The 21815-nt window shown below is 43.4% G+C and overlaps 1 protein-coding gene across 4 annotated transcripts in view; it reads left to right on the top strand.

Annotated features, from left to right (window-relative positions):
* The window catches only part of zgc:152968 (uncharacterized protein LOC564848 homolog), a 115789-nt gene that overhangs the window by 57720 nt on the left and 36254 nt on the right, over positions 1–21815 (top strand). For all 4 annotated transcript variants that reach the window (XM_061895335.1, XM_061895325.1, XM_061895317.1 and 1 more), the window contains exons 2-8: positions 1–750; positions 8235–8333; positions 8861–9101; positions 16770–17089; positions 17150–17293; positions 17351–17459; positions 17529–17600. The exon at positions 1–750 is cut by the window's left edge and continues 188 nt beyond it. In XM_061895335.1, coding sequence (XP_061751319.1) covers positions 1–750; positions 8235–8333; positions 8861–9101; positions 16770–17089; positions 17150–17293; positions 17351–17459; positions 17529–17600 — 1735 coding nt within the window. The remainder of the gene's footprint in view (positions 751–8234; positions 8334–8860; positions 9102–16769; positions 17090–17149; positions 17294–17350; positions 17460–17528; positions 17601–21815) is intronic.

Below are 21815 nucleotides of genomic sequence, written 5' to 3'. Positions count from 1 at the left end.
GCGTGCTCGGCTGGTTACAAAACACATTCCCGTTCGGGGAAGTACGTGGTTGACGTTTCCAAACCGAGGACCGATTTGGAGTACGACCCAATGTCCAACTTTTCTGCTGACTTCGGATCTTACAAGTCATCGCATAAAGCGCCAAAAGGCAAACGCGTGCCTGGAAACCATCAGGACCCGGCGTTCCGCCCTGCCGCCCCTGTGACATTGGACGACGACAGCGTCCTGATTATCGACGCGCCGTGCTCGCCGGACCGGAAGCCCGCCGGCTGTGACGCTGACAAGAAGCAGCACCAGGAGAAGAGCGCTGGCGAGTGTGAAGCGTCGGCAGGAAGCGTGATTGACTTGACAGGATGTTTGGAGGACCCTGGGGGCCAGAGTCTCTCGTCTGCTGAAGATGAATGCTGCACCTTAGAGGAAAACCAAAATGCATACAGTGTTGAAGAAGTCATCAAGCCCACCGAGTACACCGCCCAGTGCTCTTCTCCCATTGACGCGTGCAATACATCCGACAGCCACCCGGCGGCAGAAGAGGAATCTGTAAGCACAAGTCTCGAATCTTCTTCCCTCGCTGCTTGTGAGCATCTGTTGTCCAAAGGCGGCAGCAGAGAAGTTATCGTGATTGACTCGAGCGCTGACGAGGAAGAGAACGGCTACTCTGGCGTGGATCTGTCGGACAGCGACCCTGAAGAGGAGTGCTACCGCATCTTCATGGAGGCCAAGGAGAGTGGCGACCAAGAGCAGCCAGAAGTAAATGGGTTTATACTTTTGTAGTGCTTTACTACCTTTTTAATAGAGATGTCCGATAATATCAGACTGCCTATATCATGGGTGTCAAACTCTGGCCCGCCGGTAACAGCACATTCACCGCTAATACTCATACTTGCCAACCCTCCCGATTTTCCCGGGAGACTCCCGAAGTTTAGTGCCCTTCCCGAAAATCTCCCTGGGCAACCATTCTCCCGATTTACACCCGGACAACAATATTGGGAGCGTGCCTTAAAGGCACTGTCCTCTACAACAGTGGTCCCCAACCACCGGGCCGTGGCCCGATTGGTACCTGGCCGCGGAAGAATTTCTTATATTAAATCAACATAAAAAACACAATATACACTTACAAATAGTGCACCAACCACAAAAAACTCCCTTTTTCATGACAAAGAAAAAAAAGGACACCCCACCCCCCCGGACAACAATATTGGGAGCGTGCCTTAAAGGCACTGTCCTCTACAACAGTGGTCCCCAACCACCGGGCCGTGGCCCGATTGGTACCGGGCCGCGGAAGAATTTTTTATAAAAAAAAATAATTAAAAAAAAATTTTTTTTTATATTAAATCAACATAAAAAACACAATATACACTTACAAATAGTGCACCAACCACAAAAAAACTCCCTTTTTCATGACAAAGAAAAAGGACACCCCACCCCCGGACAACAATATTGGGAGCGTGCCTTAAAGGCACTGTCCTCTACAACAGTGGTCCCCAACCACCGGGCCGTGGCCCGATTGGTACCTGGCCGCGGAAGAATTTTTTATAAAAAAAAAAAAAAATTTTTTTTTTTTTTTTCATATTAAATCAACATAAAAAACACAATATACACTTACGAATAGTGCACCAACCACAAAAAACTCCCTTTTTCATGACAAAGAAAAAAGACACCCCACCCCCCGGACAACAATATTGGGAGCGTGCCTTAAAGGCACTGTCCTCTACAACAGTGGTCCCCAACCACCGGGCCGTGGCCCGATTTGGTACCGGGCCGCGGAAGAATTTTTTATAAAAAAAAAAAAAAAATTTTTTTTTTTTTTTTTTATATTAAATCAACATAAAAAAGACAATATACACTTAGTGCACCAACCACAAAAAACTCCCTTTTTCATGACAAAGAAAAAAAAAGGACACCCCACCCCCGGACAACAATATTGGGAGCGTGCCTTAAAGGCACTGTCCTTTACAACAGTGGTCCCCAACCACCGGGCCGTGGCCCGATTTGGTACCTGGCCGCGGAAGAATTTTTTATTAAAAAAAAAAAAAAAAAAATTTTTTTAATTTTTTTTTTATATTAAATCAACATAAAAAACACAATATACACTTACAAATAGTGCACCAACCACAAAAAACTCCCTTTTTCATGACAAAAACGTCCCTTTTTCATGACAAAGAAAAAAAAGGACACCCCACCCCCGGACAACAATATTGGGAGCGTGCCTTAAAGGCACTGTCCTCTACAACAGTGGTCCCCAACCACCGGGCCGTGGCCCGATTTGGTACTGGGCCGCGGAAGAATTTTTTATTAAAAAAAAAAAATTTTTTTTTTTTTTTTTCATATTAAATCAACATAAACACAATATACACTTACAAATAGTGCACCAACCACAAAAAACTCCCTTTTTCATGACAAAGAAGAAAATAAAGGACACCCCCCCACCCCCCCGGACAACAATATTGGGAGCGTGCCTTAAAGGCACTGTCCTTTACAACAATGGTCCCCAACCACCGGGCCGTGGCCCGATTTGGTACCGGGCCGCGGAAGAATTTTTTATAAAAAAAAAAAAAAAAATTTTTTTTTTTTTTTTTTTATGTTAAATCAACATAAAAAACACAATATACACTTAGTGCACTAACCACAAAAACTCCCTTTTTCATGACAAAAACGTCCCTTTTTCATGACAAAGAAAAAAAAGGACACCCCACCCCCGGACAACAATATTGGGAGCGTGCCTTAAAGGCACTGTCCTCTACAACAGTGGTCCCCAACCACCGGGCCGTGGCCCGATTTGGTACTGGGCCGCGGAAGAATTTTTTATTAAAAAAAAAAAATTTTTTTTTTTTTTTTCATATTAAATCAACATAAACACAATATACACTTACAAATAGTGCACCAACCACAAAAAACTCCCTTTTTCATGACAAAGAAGAAAATAAAGGACACCCCCCCACCCCCCCGGACAACAATATTGGGAGCGTGCCTTAAAGGCACTGTCCTTTACAACAATGGTCCCCAACCACCGGGCCGTGGCCCGATTTGGTACCGGGCCGCGGAAGAATTTTTTATAAAAAAAAAAAAAAAAATTTTTTTTTTTTTTTTTTTTATGTTAAATCAACATAAAAAACACAATATACACTTAGTGCACTAACCACAAAAACTCCCTTTTTCATGACAAAAACGTCCCTTTTTCATGACAAAGAAAAAAAAGGACACCCTACCCCCGGACAACAATATTGGGAGCGTGCCTTAAAGGCACTGTCCTTTACAACAGTGGTCCCCAACCACCGGGCCGTGGCCCGATTTGGTACCGGGCCGCGGAAGAATTTTTTATTAAAAAAAAAAAAATTTTTTTTTTTTTTTCATATTAAATCAACATAAAAAACACAATATACACTTACAAATAGTGCACCAACCACAAAAAACTCCCTTTTTCATGACAAAAACGTCCCTTTTTCATGACAAAGAAGAAAAAGAAAAAAAAGGACACCCCCCCACCCCCCCAGACAACAATATTGGGAGCGTGCCTTAAAGGCACTGTCCTTTACAACAGTGGTCCCCAACCACCGGGCCGTGGCCCGATTTGGTACCGGGCCGCGGAAGAATTTTTTATAAAAAAAAAAAAAAAATTTTTTTTTTTTTTTTTATATTAAATCAACATAAAAAACACAATATACACTTAGTGCACCAACCACAAAAAACTCCCTTTTTCATGACAAAGAAAAAAAGACACCCCACCCCCAGACAACAATATTGGGAGCGTGCCTTAAAGGCACTGTCCTTTACAACAGTGGTCCCCAACCACCGGGCCGTGGCCCGATTTGGTACCGGGCCGCGGAAGAATTTTTTATAAAAAAAAAAAAAATATATATATATATATATTTTTTTTATATTAAATCAACATAAAAAACACAATATAAACTTACAAATAGTGCACCAACCACAAAAACTCCCTTTTTCATGACCAAAACGTCCCTTTTTCATGACAAAGAAGAAAAAGAAATAAAAGGACACCCCACCCCCCGGACAACAATATTGGGAGCGTGCCTTAAAGGCACTGTCCTTTACAACAGTGGTCCCCAACCACCGGGCCGTGGCCCGATTGGTACCGGGCCGCGGAAGAATTTTTTATATAAAAAAAAAAAAATTTTTTTTTTTTTTTTTATATTAAATCAACATAAAAAACACAATATACACTTACAAATAGTGCACCAACCACAAAAAACTCCCTTTTTCATGACAAAAACGTCCCTTTTTCATGACAAAGAAAAAAAAAAAAAAAAAAAAACACCCCCCCACCCGGGCCGCGGGACAAATTATTAAGCGTTGACCGGTCCGCGGATACAAAAAGGTTGGGGACCACTCCTCTACAACATGTCGTCACGTCCTCTGTTCCTCCATATAAACAGCGTGTTTGCCAAGTCACATAATATATGCGGCTTTCACACACACATACATGGTCAATAGCCATACAGGTCACACTAAGGGTGGTCGTATAAACAACTTTAACATTGTTACAAATATGCGCCACACTGTGAACCCACACCAAACAAGAATGACAAAACACATTTCGGGAGAACCGCACCGTAACACAACAGAACAAATACCCAGAAGAACCCCTTGCAGCACTAACTCTTCCGGAATGCTACAATATACACCCCCCGCTACCACCAAACCCCGCCCACCTAATTTCTATTTTATTTTCGAATTTATTAGCCTGTGGAAAAAGTTAATGTTGATATTTACCTCAGAAGGCTGCAAATACAAAAGAAGCATTAATTTGTTTAATTACATTTTATTTAATATACCATTGATGTTTTTTCGTTTTGTTTTTTGAAAGTTGATTTTGCACTATTTCGTTATATAAGCTCTGCCTGTTCCATGGGAGGAAGCCCGAGTACCCTGAGGGAACCCACGCAGTCACGGAGAGAACATGCAAACTCCACAGAGAAAAATCCCGAGCCCGGGATTGAACTCAGGACCTTTGTATTGTGAGGCAGATGCACTAACCCCTGGTCCACCGTGCTGCCCTATTTAAGCCTTGCTTGTTAAATATTCATTGCAAAACTTGTTTGGGTCCCTATTTGAAGGTTAATTTGTTCAACCTTGGCTTTGTTCAGTTTTAAATTTTGGCCCACTCTGTATTTGAGTTTGACACCCCTGGCCTATATTATCGGCCGATAAATGCTATACAATGTAATATCGGAAATTATCGGTATCTGTTTCAAAAAGTAAAATATATGACTTTTTACAACGCCGCTGTACGGAGTGGTACACGGACGTAGAGAGTAGTACAGAGCACCAATAAACCTTAAAGGCACTGCCTTTCCGTGCCGGCCCATTCACATATGACTTTTCACACAAAGTGAATGCAAGGCATACTTAAAGTTAAGTTAAAGGCCTACTGAAAGCCACTACTAGCGACCACGCAGTCTGATAGTTTATACATCAATGATGAAATATTAACATTGCAACACGTGCCAATACGGGCCTTTTTAGTTGACTAAATTGCAATTTTAAATTTCCCGCCGATTTCTTGTTGAAAATGTCACGTGACGTCACGGACTGTGAGGAAATATTAGCGCTGCACCAAACACGGCTAAAAGTCGTCTCTGTTCATGGTGTAATTACCCAGTATTTTGGACATCGGTGTTGCTGAATCTTTTGCAATTTGTTCAATTAATAATGGAGACGTCATAGAAGAATGCTGTTGGTGGAAAGCGGTAGATTGCAGCTGTCTTTAGCACCGAGACAGCCGGTGTTTCTTTGTTTGTTGTGAAGCGAACATGTTTTCTCTACGTCAACCAGCATATTTTTGGATGGGGAATTTGTGATATATATCTTACCGGAGACATCAATGGATTATTCGTCGTCCTGCGGCAGCTGTCATGTCAAAAAAGGCAGCTGTGAGCTTGGCTCCTCTGCTTCTCTCTGAGACACTGGCGTGTTCACCCCAGCCATCCGACCCCGAGGTATGCCTTTACAATCTTTAAAATCTCACTAAAACACTATTAAAACAATAAGCAGATAAGGGATCTTTCAGAATTATCCTAGTAAATGTGTCTAATTACATCTGAATCGCTCACAATGCAATCTCCCCCCCCCTCCCCCCCTCCACTAGTCCTTCGTTATCAATTTCCTCAGCCACAAATCTTTCATCCTCGCTCAAATTAATGGGGAAATTGTCGTTTTCTAGCTCTTTTTGTTGGATGCTCCCATTATAAACAATGTGAGGATGTTGCCTCTACTGCTACTTCCGGTACAGGCAAAGCTTTTTTATTAGCGACTAAAAGTTGCGAACTTTATCGTCGCAACTACTAAATCCTTTCAGCAAAAATATGGCAATATCTCGAAATGATCAAGTATGACACATAGACTGGACCTGCTATCCCCGTTTAAATAAGAAAATGTAATTTCAGTAGGCCTTTAAGTTACCAATGCTTGTCACACACACACACACACACACACACACACTAGGTGTGGTGAAATTTGTCCTGTGCATTTGACCCATCTCCTTGATCACCCCCTGGGAGGTGAGGGGAGCAGTGGGCAGCAGTGGTGCTGCGCCCGGGAATCATTTATGGTGATTTAACCCCCAATTCCAAACCTTGATGCTGAGTGCCAAGCAGGGAGGTAATGGGTCCTTTTTTTTTTTTTTAATAGTCTTTGGTATGACTCGGCCGGGGTTTGAACTCCCGACCTACCCATCTCAGGGCGGACACTCTAACCACTAGGCCACTGAGTAGGTTAGAGTGGTCAACTTGGTCAACAGCCATACAGGTCACACAGAGTGGCCGTATAAACAACTTTAACACTGTTTAAAAATATGCGCCACACTGTGAACCCACGCCAAACAAGAATGACAAAACACATTTTGGGAGAACATCCGCACCATAACACAACAGAACAAATACCCAGAAACCCTTTCTGCACTAACTCTTCCGGGACGCTACAGTATACACCCCCCGGTACCTCCAACCCCACCCACCTCAACCTCCTCATGCTCTCTCAGGGAGAGCATGGCCCAAATCCAAGCTACTGTTTTAAGGCATGTTTAGAAAAAAAATAATTCACTTTGTGACCTCAATAATAAATGTGGCAATGCCATGTTGGCATTTTTTTTCCATAACTTGAGTTGATTTATTTTGGAAAACCTTGTTACAATGTTTAATGCATCCAGCAGGGCCATCCATCCATCCATCATCTTCCACTTATCCGAGGTCTGGTCGCGGGGGCAGCAGCCTAAGCAGGGAAGCCCAGACTTCCCTCTCCCCAGCCACTTCGTCTAGCTCTTCCCAGGGGGTCCCGAGGCGTTCCCAGGCTAGCCGGGAAACATAGTCTTCCCAGCGTGTCCTGGGTCTTCCCCGTGGCCTCCTACCGGTTGGACGTGTCCTAAACACCTCCCTAGGGAGGCGTTCGGGTGGCATCCTGACCAGATGCCTGAGCCACCTCATCTGGCTCCTCTACAGCGGGGCATCACAATGAAATTAGGCATAATAATGTGTTACTGCCAAGACTGTATATATCAGTATCGTTTGATATCGGAATCGGTAATTAAGAGTTGGACAATGTCAGAATATCAGGTATCGGCAAAAACCCTATTATCGGACATCTTTACTTAAAATTATGGCCGCCCGACTTTTATATCTTATACATAAATATGCATAAAACTGAAACCGAGTGAATGAAGAGAGGCTAGGGTTTAGGCGGGGGGTGTATATTGTAGCGTCCCGGAAGAGTTAATGCTGCAAGGGATCCTGGGTAATTTTTCTGTTTGTTTTATGGTGCGGATGTTCTCCCAGAATGTTTTTTTGGTGTGGGATCACAGTGTGGCGCAAATTTGTAACAGTGTTAAAGTTGTTTATACGGCCACCCTCAGTGTGACCTGTATGGCTGTTGACCAAGTCTGCATTGCATTCACTTGTGTGTGAAAAGCCGTAGATATTATGTGATTGGGCCAACACGCAAAGGCAGTGCCTTTAGGTTTATTGGCTCTCTGTACTTCTCCCTACGTCCGTGTACACTGCGGCGTTTTAAAAAGTCATAAATTTTACTTTTTGAAACCGATGCCGATAATTTCCGATATTACATTTTAAAGCATTTACTGGCCGATAATATCGGCAGTCTGATATTATCGGGCATCCCTAGTATAAAATATAAAAATCGCAGTTAAGTTTTCCTGTCAAAATTCCGGGCCATAATTTCAAGTCTTTGAACAAACTCTTAACTCCTGTTTCTGTTGTTAGATTGAGCCTATGGGTGTGGCCAAGCCTGAAATTCCGACCGTCAAACCCCCAGAGCTACCAGCCAAGAGGAGGATTGCTCATAAGGCCGAAGATACCGAGGTGTTCAACACTCTACACGTGTGACATGACGACTCTGTTGTCCATAAGATGAGTTCATTGCAAACAATTTGGCGAGGGTTAACACGTTTGAGTTTCACACCTACCGCTGAGTAGCAACATTTTAAAGCACGCGCAGAGGTAGATGCAGTCCTTTCGGAATGCTTCAAAGTAGGACTGGACGATCTGGCCTTTTTTTAATATCTCGATAATTTTAGGCCATGTCACGATACACGATATATATCTCCATATTTTGCCTTAGCCTTGAATGAACACTTGATGCATATAATCACAGCAGTATGATGATTCTGTGTGTCTACATTCAAACATTCTTCTTCATCCTACTTTTAAAGGGGAACATTTGAATGGCTGCTATTTTTAGAATATTTAAAAAAAAAAAAAAATCCCAGGTACCCCTTGGCATACCTTCAAGTACCCCCATTTGAGAACCACTGCTCTAAAACCCAATGAATAAGATGCAACACTTCATGATCAAATTGTAAAACCTTCATCAACATCCTTCTCTTCAGCTTCCAGTGGCCAAGAGGAGACCACAACCACAAGTCCTAGTTCCTCTACGAGGACCGACGCCGGCCTTCACGGCCTCCCAGCTTTCCGCCGCGCCAAAGATTCAGCAGATTCAGCAGAAGGCGTCCATGCTGACCGCCTCCGTGAAAGGTGGCCAAGCGTTCCTCTCCATCGGTCCAAGGAAGCCAGAGAGCCTATTGAGCGCGTCCGTCAACACTCCACCTGCTGCTCAGCAAAACAAGAGTTTGTCTTTGCATTTTGCTTTAACTTCTAGCTCTTTAGTAGTTTTGGTTTACCACTTTTAAACTAAGGTCAGCGGTGCCACAGTAGTGTACTCGGAAGGGTCAAACAACCCTGATAACGTCTCAAAAGTGCATTTAGTAACAGCTTTGTCTGTAGTCTTCCCTCTCCATTGCACTTCAAAGTTTGTAGCTTGACTCTATTGCCGGTTTTTGGTCATCAAAATGTTATTTTAAAGGGGTTTTTGGCTTAAGTGAAGCATATTGAACTGGCTAAATGAACTAGAAACATCAATACTTGAGTAGTATTGACCAATAGATGATACCAAATGAACTAGAAATATCAATACTTGAGTAGTATTGACTAATAGATGATACCAAACCAATCAGAGCAATCTGTTCAGTATCGTGAAGTGAATTATTTTCAGCCTCAGCCAGGTGTGTAAAGGTGACCGTGTTGGTGGTACTTCAATGCTCGAGAGCTCTAATAGTGTTTGAGACCCCATGTTTAGAAGGTCATAAACCGTTAATGTTCTCGCGGTGAACATATTTAAATTGGAATAATTCTTAATTCACGAAAATGTATTTATTAGGTAAAAGTGATTGCCATTTCTTTTGTGTCAACAAATTGTCATAATGAGTTAATTCACATTATCATAGGCTTGGAAGACATGAAAAGCAACAAAACACTGGTTTATTATTAGGCTGTTTATTGTTAAAGATAAGCACTTTAATATTGAACAGTGCAACATGAACTTCGAAAATAAAATACAAAAATAAATACCCAAATGGAAAAAACCTCAATGGGAAAATCTGTCGTCCTTAACTTGATGAAAACACCACCAAGTTGTAACTTAAGGTCTTTCTCACTTAATGCTCAGACTAAACAACTGAAACGCAATACAACTTTATATCTAAACCTCTACTGTGAGAGAAATGTGATCCGCCGTAAAAACAGTGCATTTTATTTAGAAAATTAACCCGGTGTTTTATTTTGTACACTACTTCCTGTCCCGCACGATCCGTTCTGCTCTGTGCGGAATTGATGTGCCGTGCTCAATTGATGTGCTGTGCTCCGACGTCTGGCAAAAACAGAAGCTGACACATTGAATAATAGAATATTGCGTTTTTTTGAAATATTACCCATATTAAATGCTGAATAAGTGGACGGCGACTAGACCATAACTCACAGGTTCAAGTTCTTCCATTTACAGTAATACAGTGACTGTGTGGGTGGTACTTCAATGCTCGAGAGCTCTAATAGTGTTTGAAACCTCATGTTTAGAAGGTTATAAACCATTAATGTTCTCGCGGTGAACATATTTAAATTTGAATAATTCTTAATTCCCGAAAATGTATTTACTACGGTCAATGAACAGCGATAAACGAGGCATAGTACTGTGCACAGTAACCGTGCACTTGTCCAACATGTAGATGCCGTACTATACAACAACCAGGGACGTGCACATGATTATAGAGGGGCAGGGGCTCAAAGTCAGAAAAAGGGCAGGAATTTTTTTTTTTGGTCCTTTACACAATATGGAAATTAATGTCAAATCAAATTCGCTAATAGTAAGCTAACTACTTAGCTGTGTGTCCTTTTGTAGGTAAAAGTGATTGCCATTTCTTTTGTGTCAACAAATTATTGTCATAATGAGTTAATTCACATTATCATAGGCTTGGAAGACATGAAAAGCAACAAAACACTGGTTTATTATTAGGCTATTTATTGTTAAAGATGAGCACTTTAATATTGAACAGTGCAACATGAACTCCGAAAATAAAATACAAAAATAAATACCCAAATGGAAAAAACCTCAATGGGAAAATCTGTCGTCCTTAACTTGATGAAAACACCATCAAGTTGTAACTTATGGTCTTTCTCACTTAATGCTCAGACTAAACAACTGAAACGCAATACAACTTTATATCTAAACCTCTACTGTGAGAGAAATGTGGTCCGCCGTAAACACAGCGCATTTTATTTAGAAAATTAACCCGGTGTTTTATTTTGTACACTACTTCCTGTCCCGCACGATCCGTTCTGCTCTGTGCGGAATTGATGTGCCGTGCTCAATTGATGTGCTGTGCTCCGACGTCTGGCAAAAACAGAAGCTGACACATTGAATAATAGAATAATATAGAATTTTTCTGAAATATTACCCATATTAAATGCTGAATAAGTGGACGGCGACTAGACCGTAACTCACAGGTTCAAGTTCTTCCATTTACAGTAATACAGTGACCGTGTGGGTGGTACTTCAATGCTCGAGAGCTCTAATAGTGTTTGAAACCCCATGTTTAGAAGGTCATAAACCGTTAATGTTCTCTCTGTGAACATATTTAAATTTGAATAATTCTTAATTCACGAAAATGTATTTATTACGGTCAATGATCAGCGATAAACGAGGCATAGTACTGTGCACAGTAACCGTGCACTTGTCCAACATATAGATGCCGTACTATACAACAACCAGGGACGTGCACATGATTATAGAGGGGCCGGGGCTCAAAGTCAGAAAAAGGGCAGGAATTTTTTTTTTTGGTCCTTTACACAATATGGAAATTAATGTAAAATCAAATTTGCTAATAGTGAGCTAACTACTTAGCTGTGTGTCCTTTGTAGGTAAAAGTGATTGCCATTTCTTTTGTGTCAACAAATTATTGTCATAATGAGTTAATTCACATTATCATAGGCTTGGAAGACATGAAAAGCAACAAAACACTGGTTTATTATTAGGCTATTGTTAAAGATGAGCACTTTAATATTGAACAGTGCAACATGAACTTCGAAAATAAAATACAAAAATAAATACCCAAATGGAAAAAAACCTCAATGGGAAAATCTGTCGTCCTTAACTTGATGAAAACACCATCAAGTTGTAACTTAAGGTCTTTCTCACTTAATGCTCAGACTAAACAACTGAAACGCAATACAACTTTATATCTAAACCTCTACTGTGAGAGAAATGTGATCCGCCGTAAAAACAGTGCATTTTATTTAGAAAATTAACCCGGTGTTTTATTTTGTACACTACTTCCTGTCCCGCTCTGTGCGGAATTGATGTGCCGTGCTCCGACGTCTGGCAAAAACAGAAGCTGACACATTGGATAATAGAATAATATTGCGTTTTTCTGAAATATTACCCATATTAAATGCTGAATAAGTGGACGGCGACTAGACCATAACTCACAGGTTCAAGTTCTTCCATTTACAGTAATACAGTGACCGTGTGGGTGGTACTTCAATGCTCGAGAGCTCTAATAGTGTTTGAAACCCCATGTTTAGAAGGTCATAAACCGTTGATGTTCTCTCGGTGAACATATTTAAATTTGAATAATTCTTAATTCCCGAAAATGTATTTATTACGGTCAATGAACAGCGATAAACGAGGCATAGTACTGTGCACAGTAACCGTGCACTTGTCCAACATGTAGATGCCGTACTATACAACAACCAGGGACGTGCACATGATTATAGAGGGGCAGGGGCTCAAAGTCAGAAAAAGGGCAGGAATTTTTTTTTTTGGTCCTTTACACAATATGGAAATTAATGTAAAATCAAATTTGCTAATAGTGAGCTAACTACTTAGCTGTGTGTCCTTTTTAGGTAAAAGTGATTGCCATTTCTTTTGTGTCAACAAATTATTGTCATAATGAGTTAATTCACATTATCATAGGCTTGGAAGACATGAAAAGCAACAAAACACTGGTTTATTATTAGGCTATTTATTGTTAAAGATAAGCACTTTAATATTGAACAGTGCAACATGAACTTCGAAAAAAAATAAAATAAATAAATACCCAAATGGAAAAAACTTAAATGTGAAAATCTGTCGTCCTTAACTTGATGAAAACACCATCAAGTTGTAACTTATGGTCTTTCTCACTTAATGCTCAGACTAAACAACTGAAACGCAATACAACTTTATATCTAAACCTCTACTGTGAGAGAAATGTGATCCGCCGTAAACACAGCAAATTTTATTTTGTACACTACTTCCTGTCCCGCACGATCCGTTCTGCTCTGTGCGGAATTGATGTGCTGTGCTCCGACGTCTGGCAAAAAAAGAAGCTGACAAATTGAATAATAGAATAATATTGCGTTTTTCTGAAATATTACCCATATTAAATGCTGAATAAGTGGACGGCGACTAGACCATAACTCACAGGTTCAAGTTGCTCCACTGTCACGTCTCCTCAGTCAGGGGCGCAGTTGGCTCTCAGTGTTAAAGTGCCAACATGACAGTTTTAATAACCAACTTTGTGCAAGTTTAGAGGTCACTTAGAGCTGATTGATGGATAGTTGGCAGAGCTCCTGGCTTTTGTTTTAGGATGTGTAGCGAAGCCAGTCCTCATGAAGTGGGCATTTACACAAGGGAGGTTCACCTAGGGCAGGGGTGTCAAACTTGTTGTAATTGAGGGCCACAACACAGTTATGGCTGCCCTCAGAGGGCCACTTGTAACAGTGAATGATATATACATTTTTAAGTTGCTTCATTAGCCATGCGATGAAGTGGCGACTTGTCCAGGGTGTACGCCGCCTTCCGCCCGAATGCAGCTGAGATAGGCTCCAGTAACCCCAAAAGGGAGAAGCGGTAGAAAATGGATGGATGGAAGTGGCTTGATTATAGAATTATTCATTATGTATTTCTACGTACACTGTAAGAAAAACGTGTAGATTTTAGAGTAATTTTTAGCTGCCGAAGTTTTACAATGGGGCGGCATAGCTCGGTTGGTAGAGTGGCCGTGCCAGCAACTTGAGGGTTGCAGGTTCGATTCCCGCTTCCACCATCCTAGTCATGGCCGTTGTGTCCTTGGGCAAGACACTTTACCCACCTGCTCCCAGTGCCGCCCACACTGGTTTAAATGTAACTTAGATATTGGGTTTCACTATGTAAAGCGCTTTGAGTCACTAGAGAAAAGCGCTATATAAATATAATTCACTTCAATGTAAATGGGAGAACAGTACAACTGTTTTACTGTAAAATCTATGGTTGTTTTTACAATGTATTACTGTAAATGGAAGATTACACTTTTACTTTGTGTTTTTATGGTAGAATTCTGGCAACTGAGCTAAAAGTTTTTACTGAAACATAATTTTTACATGGTACAATTTGATGGATAAGTTGCTTCAAAGTCATGAGTCAAGCAGATATTGAAGTACTTATTTTGATGTTTGGGATGTGCAATAATTAGAGATGTCTGATAATGGCTTTTTTGCCGATATTCCGATATTGTCTATCTCTTAATAACCTACTCAGTGGCCTGAGATCGGTAGGTTGGGAGTTCAAACCTCGGCCGAGTCATACCAAAGACTAAGACCGGGGGGTGTATACTGTAGCGTCCTGGAAGAGTTAGTGCTGCAAGGGTTTTTGGGTATTTGTTCTGTTAACAGTGTTATGGTGTGGATATCTCCCAAAATGTTTGTCATTCTTGTTTGGTGTGGGTTCACAGTGTGGCGCATATTTTCAACAGTGTTAAAGTTGTTTATACGGCCACCCTCAGTGTGACCTGTATGGCTGTTGACCACTCCAACCTACTCAGTGGCCTAGTGGTTGCAATGTACGCCCTGAGATCGGTAGGTTGGGAGTTCAAACCTCGGCCGAGTCATACCAAAGACTATAAAAAAAAAAATGGGACCCATTGCCTCCCTGCTTGGCACTCTGCGTCAAGGGTTGGAATTGGGGGTTAAATCACCATAAAGTATTCCCGAGCGTGGCACCGCTGCTGCCCACTGCTCCCCTCACCTCCCAGGGGATGGGTCAAATGCAGAGGACAAATTTCACCACACCTAGTACGTGTGTGACAATCATTGGTACTTTAACTTAATTACCAATTCCGATATACACAGTCGTGGAATTAACACATTATGATGCCTAATTAAACAAGTTATGGAAAAAAAATGCCGACATGGCACTACCATATTTATTGAAGTCACAAAAGTGCATTATTGTTTTTAACATGCCTCAAAACAGCAGCTTGGAATTTGGGACATGTTCTCCCTGAGAGAGCATGAGGAGGTTGGGTGGGAGCTTAGGGGTTGTATATTGTAGCGTCCCGGAAGAGTTAGGGCTGCAATGGGTTCTGGGTATTTTTTTATGTTGTGTTACGGTGCAGATGTTCTCCCGAAATGTGTTTGTCATTCTTGTTTGGTGTGGGTTCACAGTGTGGCACATATTTGTAACATTGTTAAAGTTGTTAATACGGCCACCCTCAGTGTAACCTGTATGGCTGTTGACCAAGTATGCCTTGCATTCAGTTGTGTGTGTGAAAAGCCGTAGATAACAGGGATTGGGCCGGCACGCAAACGCAGTGGCTTTAAGATTTATTGGCACTCTGTACTTCTCCCTACGTCCGTGTACCACTCCGCACAGCTGCCTTTTAAAAAGTCATTAATTTTACTTGTTGAAACTGATACCGATAAATTCCGATATTACATTTTAAAGCATTTATCGACCGATAAGATCTGCAGCCTGATATTCTCGGGCATGACTTGCGATAATACATTTGTTGCAATATTAGATTCCATCCATCCATCCATTTTCTACCGCTTATTCCCTTTCAGGGTCGCGGGGGGCGCTGGCGCCTATCTCAGCTACAGTCGGGTGGAAGGCGGGTTACACCCTGGACAAGTCGCCACCTCATCGCAGGGCCAACACAGATAGACAGACCACACTCACACACTAGGGCCAATTTGGTGTTGCCAATCAACCTATCCCCAGGTGCATGTCTTTGGAAGTGGGAGGAAGCCGGAGTACCCGGAGGGGAACCCACGCATTCACGGGGAGAACATGCAAACTCCACACAGAAAGATCCCGAGCCCGGATTTGAACCCAGGACTGCAGGACCTTCGTATTGTGAGGCAAACGCACTAAATTTAAATTTAAATAGACTCCCTTTTTAGACCAGTTGATCTGCCGTTTCTTTTCTTTTTCGTCTATGTCCCACTCTCCCTTGTGGAGGGGGTCCGGTCCGATCCGGTGGCCATGTACTGCTCGCCTGTGTATCGGCTGGGGACATCTCTGCGCTGCTGATCCGCCTCCGCTTGTGATGGTTTCCTGCTGGCTCCGCTGTGAACAGGACTCTCGCTGCTGTGTTGGATCCGCTTTGGACTGGACTCTCGCAACTGTGTTGGATCCATTGTGGATTGAACTTTCACAGTATCATGTTAGACCCGCTCGACATCCATTGCTTTCCTCCTCTCCAAGGTTCTCATAGTCATCATTGTCACCGACGTCCCACTGGGTGTGAGTTTTCCTTGCCCTTATGTGGGCCTACCGAGGATGTCGTGGTGGTTTGTGCAGCCCTTTGAGACACTAGTGATTTAGGGCTATATAAGTAAACAATGATTGATTGATTGATTGATAACCCCTCTACCACCGTGAAGCCCTGCAATATTAGATTAAGTTTGAAATATGCAATTGCATACAGTACCTGTCTTTTTTTTTCATTTTTTTTTTCTGTCCAAATAGAAAGTTGACTACATTTAGAAAAAAATAAACATGATAATTCCAGGTGTGGGCCACATAAAATAAGGTCCCGGGCCTTGACTTTGACACACTTGATGTCGGGATACACAAAGCCATTTTTGAATTGATGGGCAACTTTAAATACTAAACAGACAAATGGTTTGACAACAGATTATTAACGGAATGTTCTGTCCTCACAGCAGTCAACTATGTTCCTCTGGGCTCGGCTGTGCTCAACGTGGGCAATAACCTGCGCCTGATCCTCCCTCAGGGCACCATCCCGCTCACCTCCGCCTGCACTGTGGTCTCTTCCGTTCTAACGCCCATCACTCGAGTGCATACAAGCTCCGTCACAGTCAGGCCCCCCACGTTCACATCGCCCGCTGTTGCGAGCACGCCGAAGTACCGCGCGGGCGTGCCTCTGCTCATCCCCCCCGCCGCACGTAGACCCTCTCAGCTATCGGCGTCATCACTGTCTTCAACCGCCGCCAGCAACGCAACCGGCCAGGCCGCCGCTAAGGTACGAACGCATGTAAAATGTTTGAAAAATCCCACCCGACTGAGTTGTTTTCTTTAAAAGCCGGGAGCCTCCAAGCGAAAAGGGAAGGCGCAGTCCGAGGCGAGCAGAGACAAAGTCCCTCATGATGTCAGGCAGCGCTACGTCACCATGTTCATGGAGGCCTTCCTCGCCACCACCGCCAATGTCAACGAGGCCTTTGAAAAGGTAAGCCGGTGCGCCCCGAGTCCGTGGCGATGCTCCGTGACGCCATTTGATTGACAGGCGCTGGCAGAGGAGAAGGCGCTGTACAATCGTAGCAGCAACAAACTGAAGTATCTGAGCGTGGCTGTGAACGTGCTTAAGAGGTTGAAAAAACCTGTTGCCGCCAAAGGTGAAGAACTCCTGGGAGGTTGGGGGGGGTCGTTACTGACTTTGCTGATTCTCCTTTTTGTTGATGCAGATGAGAATAAAGTCAACAGCAAAACCCATAAAGGAAATATTCCACTCAACCGGAAGAAGCTCAGAGGAAACGGTGAGATTTACTTGTGCATATTAATTTAGGGGTGTCTTGATGCGATATTGTATATCGGTTTGATGTCAGCATATAAAGCAGGGGTCTCTAACTCAATTTTGCTTGGGGCCACCGGACGCAAAGTCCGGGTGAGGCTGGGCCGCAAGAAAAGATTTCCTAAAAAAAAAAATGTTGCGTACTCCTCAGCATGTCTAGTTGTATGAGGTTTTCAATGGTATCCCTTGTGCACCGCAACATCCATTTTCTACCGCTTATTCCCTTTTTGGGGTGGCGGGGGGCACTGGCGCCTATCTCAGCTACAATCGGGCAGAAGGCGGGGTACACCCTGGACAAGTCGCCACCTCATCGCAGGGCCAACACAGATAGACAGACAACATTCACACTCACATTCACACACTAGGGACCATTTAGTGTTGCCAATCAACCCACCGCAACATTCTCTGTGCAAATAAGACACGGAGTGCCGATGTGTTTATTGAATCTCCCACTTTTCCTGGAATTGTCTTTGCTCATCACTAACCTTTCTCTTCACTGGAGGCTTTGAAAAAGACTTGTTTGGGGTTGTGGGATATGTTTGTACTTAGCCGACGCACAGAGAATAATGTTATTTCCGCAATGTGTGTCGTTCCGCTTTTCCTCCCTACGGCAGTCGGTGTATAACAGCGCAAGAAAGTCCATCCATCCATCTTCTTCCGCTTATCCGAGGTCGGGTCGCGGGGGCAACAGCCTAAGCAGGGAAACCCAGACTTCCCTTTCCCCAGCCACTTCGTCCAGCTCTTCCCGGGGGATCCCGAGGCGTTCCCAGGCCAGCCGAGAGACATAGTCTTCCCAACGTGTCCTGGGTCTTCCCCGTGGCCTCCTACCGGTTGGACGTGCCCTAAACACCTCCCTAGGGAGGCGTTCGGGTGGCATCCTGACCAGATGCCCGAACCACCTCATCTGGCTCCTCTCCATGTGGAGGAGCAGCGGCTTTACTTTGAGTTCCTCCCGGATGGCAGAGCTTCTCACCCTATCTCTAAGGGAGAGACCCAAACTCATTTGGGCCGCTTGTACCCGTGATCTTATCCTTTCGGTCATGACCCAAAGCTCATGACCATAGGTGAGGATGGGAACATAGATCGACCGGTAAATTGAGAGCTTTGCCTTCCGGCTCAGCTCCTTCTTCACCACAACGGATCGGTACAACGTCCGCATTACTGAAGACGCCGCACCGATCCACCTGTCGATCTCACGATCCACTCTTCCCTCACTCGTGAACAAGACTCCTAGGTACTTGAACTCCTCCACTTGGGGCAGGGTCTCCTCCCCAACCCGGAGATGGCATTCCACCCTTTTCCGGGCGAGAACCATGGACTCTGACTTGGAGGTGCTGATTCTCATCCCGGTCGCTTCACACTCGGCTGCGAACCGATCCAGTGAGAGCTGAAGATCCCGGTAAGATGAAGCCATCAGGACCACATCATCTGCAAAAAGCAGAGACCTAATCCTGTGGTCACCAAACCGGAACCCCTCAACGCAAGAAAGTCATATAGAAATATTTCATCGTGTGAGGCAATGCATCCATCCATCCATCCATCCATTTCCTACCGCTTATTCCCTTTTGGGGTTGCGGGGGGCGCTGGCGCCTATCTCAGCTACAATCGGGCGGAAGGCGGGGTACACCCTGGACAAGTCGCCACCTCATCGCAGGGCCAACACAGATAGACAGACAACATTCACACTCACATTCACACACTAGGGACAATTTAGTGTTGCCAATCAACCTATCCCCAGGTGCACGTCTTTGGAAGTGGGAGGAAGCCGGAGTACCCGGAGGGAACCCACGCATTCACGGGGGGAACATGCAAACACCACACAGAAAGATCCCGAGCCTGGATTTGAACCCAGGACTGCAGGAACTTCGTATTGTGAGTTAGACGCACTAACCCCTCTGCCACCGTGAAGCCCTGAGGCAATGCAAATTAATTAATATAAAAACAACGGTTTGAATTGGTCCAGGTTATTGGGAACTGTTATTACTGACGGACAGGTGTCGCGGTGTGACTGCAGCCGGGCACGTAAGATAACACTTGCCTCCATAGCAACGTTTCAGTCGCTTTCACTCATTTGCCGCTTTTCCACCAATGCAGGGGTAGGCTACCCAGAATGTTGAAAGAGCCATTTTGGAGCCAAATAACAAAACACTCAAGTGCCTTCATATAAAACTCACGGGCCGCACTAACATTAAACTTTCACATCAAGGTGGGGGCCGCATGTCTGAGACCCCTGATATAGAGTGTAGATTTAAGTAGCCTTAAGCTTGAAGCTCCTCTACTATCACATTCACTCCACTTGCTGCGGCAACAACAAAACAAAACTATGGTTTACTTGTGATCTTAATAATTCAAAACATCAAACAGTCACGATGTGGGAACAAATGAATGACAAAATAGTTTGTTGCAGTACGAGTTAGAAAAAGTATGAGTGAGGTCCAAAAACTGTGTGCCTCGATTCCACCGCACCTGACAGCAATTACCCATAACACCTTGCGTCCAAAAAACCCCTTACCAGACAGATCCTTCCGCCATATATGCACTTAAAACAGTTACGTCATCAAATCATTTCGACGATTGTAATAATTACAACTAAAATGAGCTTTATATAATTACTCTAAGCATTTAATATATCAATTTTCTTATTATGCAAATAAAGTAAATAGTCCCCTTTTTGGCTGAATAAACATAAAGCACCTGCCATAAAATGTAAATGAACTCAAACAGTATTTAGGCTCCTACACTATCGAATGATGGTGGTGTCAAAAAAAACTAGATTTTTTTATAATGAACACATGTGGAGTTATGTACTTAACAAAAAAGATGAAGTAACTGAAAACATGTTTTGTATTGTAGATTGTTCAAAATAGCCACCCTTTGCTCTGATTAATGCTTTGCACACTCTTGGGATTCTCTCGATGAGCTTGTTTGCGGTTTTTGGATATGTTTTTAGAGGTCTTTAAGTGGAATAGAAAGAAAACATTTGTTTTTGTCTCACAGATTTTGAGAATGATAGGCAAAATAATCAAAAGTGCAATTCACCTTTTAATTGTCAGTGCAAGCAAGTATCAAATTATGGTTAGATTAGATAGTATTTTATTTACTCTTTCAGGAAAATTAAAATTTTCAGCACAATCCCATTTAAGATCAGGCAGACACAGCAGGATCGCTGACGGGTCTGCCGGCTTCCAGCGCCCCTTACAAAAAAGATGAGATACAGGTAAACAAGTGGGGGGATGGGAGAAAAAAATAGATTAAAATGAAATAAAAATCGGTCCAAGCCTGGGCCCTGGAGAGGGGGTCCAGACTGAGGCCAAATGAAAAAAACAACTCATAGCCATAGAACACATCTCTCTTACATGAGTGTAAGAGGGAAACATCAAAGGATTGCCTTTTGTATTGTATTGTATTGTATTGTACCATATGTCCCGGCAAGAAATCTGCGTTCAAAGGACTCCGGCTTATTAGTGATTCCCAAAGCCCAAAAAAAGTCTGCGGGCTATAGAGCGTTTTCCGTTCGGGCTCCAGTACTCTGGAATGCCCTCCCGGTATCAGTTCGAGATGCCACCTCAGTAGAAGCATTTAAGTCTCACCTTAAAACTCATTTGTATACTCTAGCCTTTAAATAGACTCCCTTTTTAGACCAGTTGATCTGCCGTTTCTTTTCTTTTTCTTCTATGTCCCACTCTCCTTTGTGGAGGGGGTCTGGTCCGGTCCAGTGGCCATGTACTGCTTGCTTGTGTATCGGCTGGGGACATCTCTGCGCTGCTGATCCGCCCCCGCTTGGGATGGTTTCCTGCTGGCTCCGCTGTGAACGAGACTCTCGCTGCTGTGTTGGATCCGCTTTGGACTGGACTCTCGCGACTGTGTTGGATCCATTATGGATTGAACTTTCACAGTATCATGTTAGACCCGCTCAACATCCATTGCTTTCCTCCTCTCCAAGGTTCTCATAGTCATCATTGTCACCGACGTCCCACTGGGTGTGAGTTTTCCTTGCCCTTATGTGGGCCTACCGAGGATGTCGTAGTGGTTTGTGCAGCCCTTTGAGACACTAGTGATTTAGGGCTATATAAGTAAACATTCATTCATTGATTGATTGATTGATTGATCTCTGCACTGCTGATCCGCCTCCGCTTGGGATGGTTTCCTGCTGGCTCCGCTGTGAACGAGACTCTCGCTG

This window comes from Nerophis ophidion, linkage group LG01 (genome assembly GCF_033978795.1).
Source record: "Nerophis ophidion isolate RoL-2023_Sa linkage group LG01, RoL_Noph_v1.0, whole genome shotgun sequence".
Lineage (NCBI taxonomy): Eukaryota > Metazoa > Chordata > Actinopteri > Syngnathiformes > Syngnathidae > Nerophis > Nerophis ophidion.
Note: the sequence above shows the minus strand (reverse complement) of the source record. Positions and strands in the feature narration are given on the sequence as shown.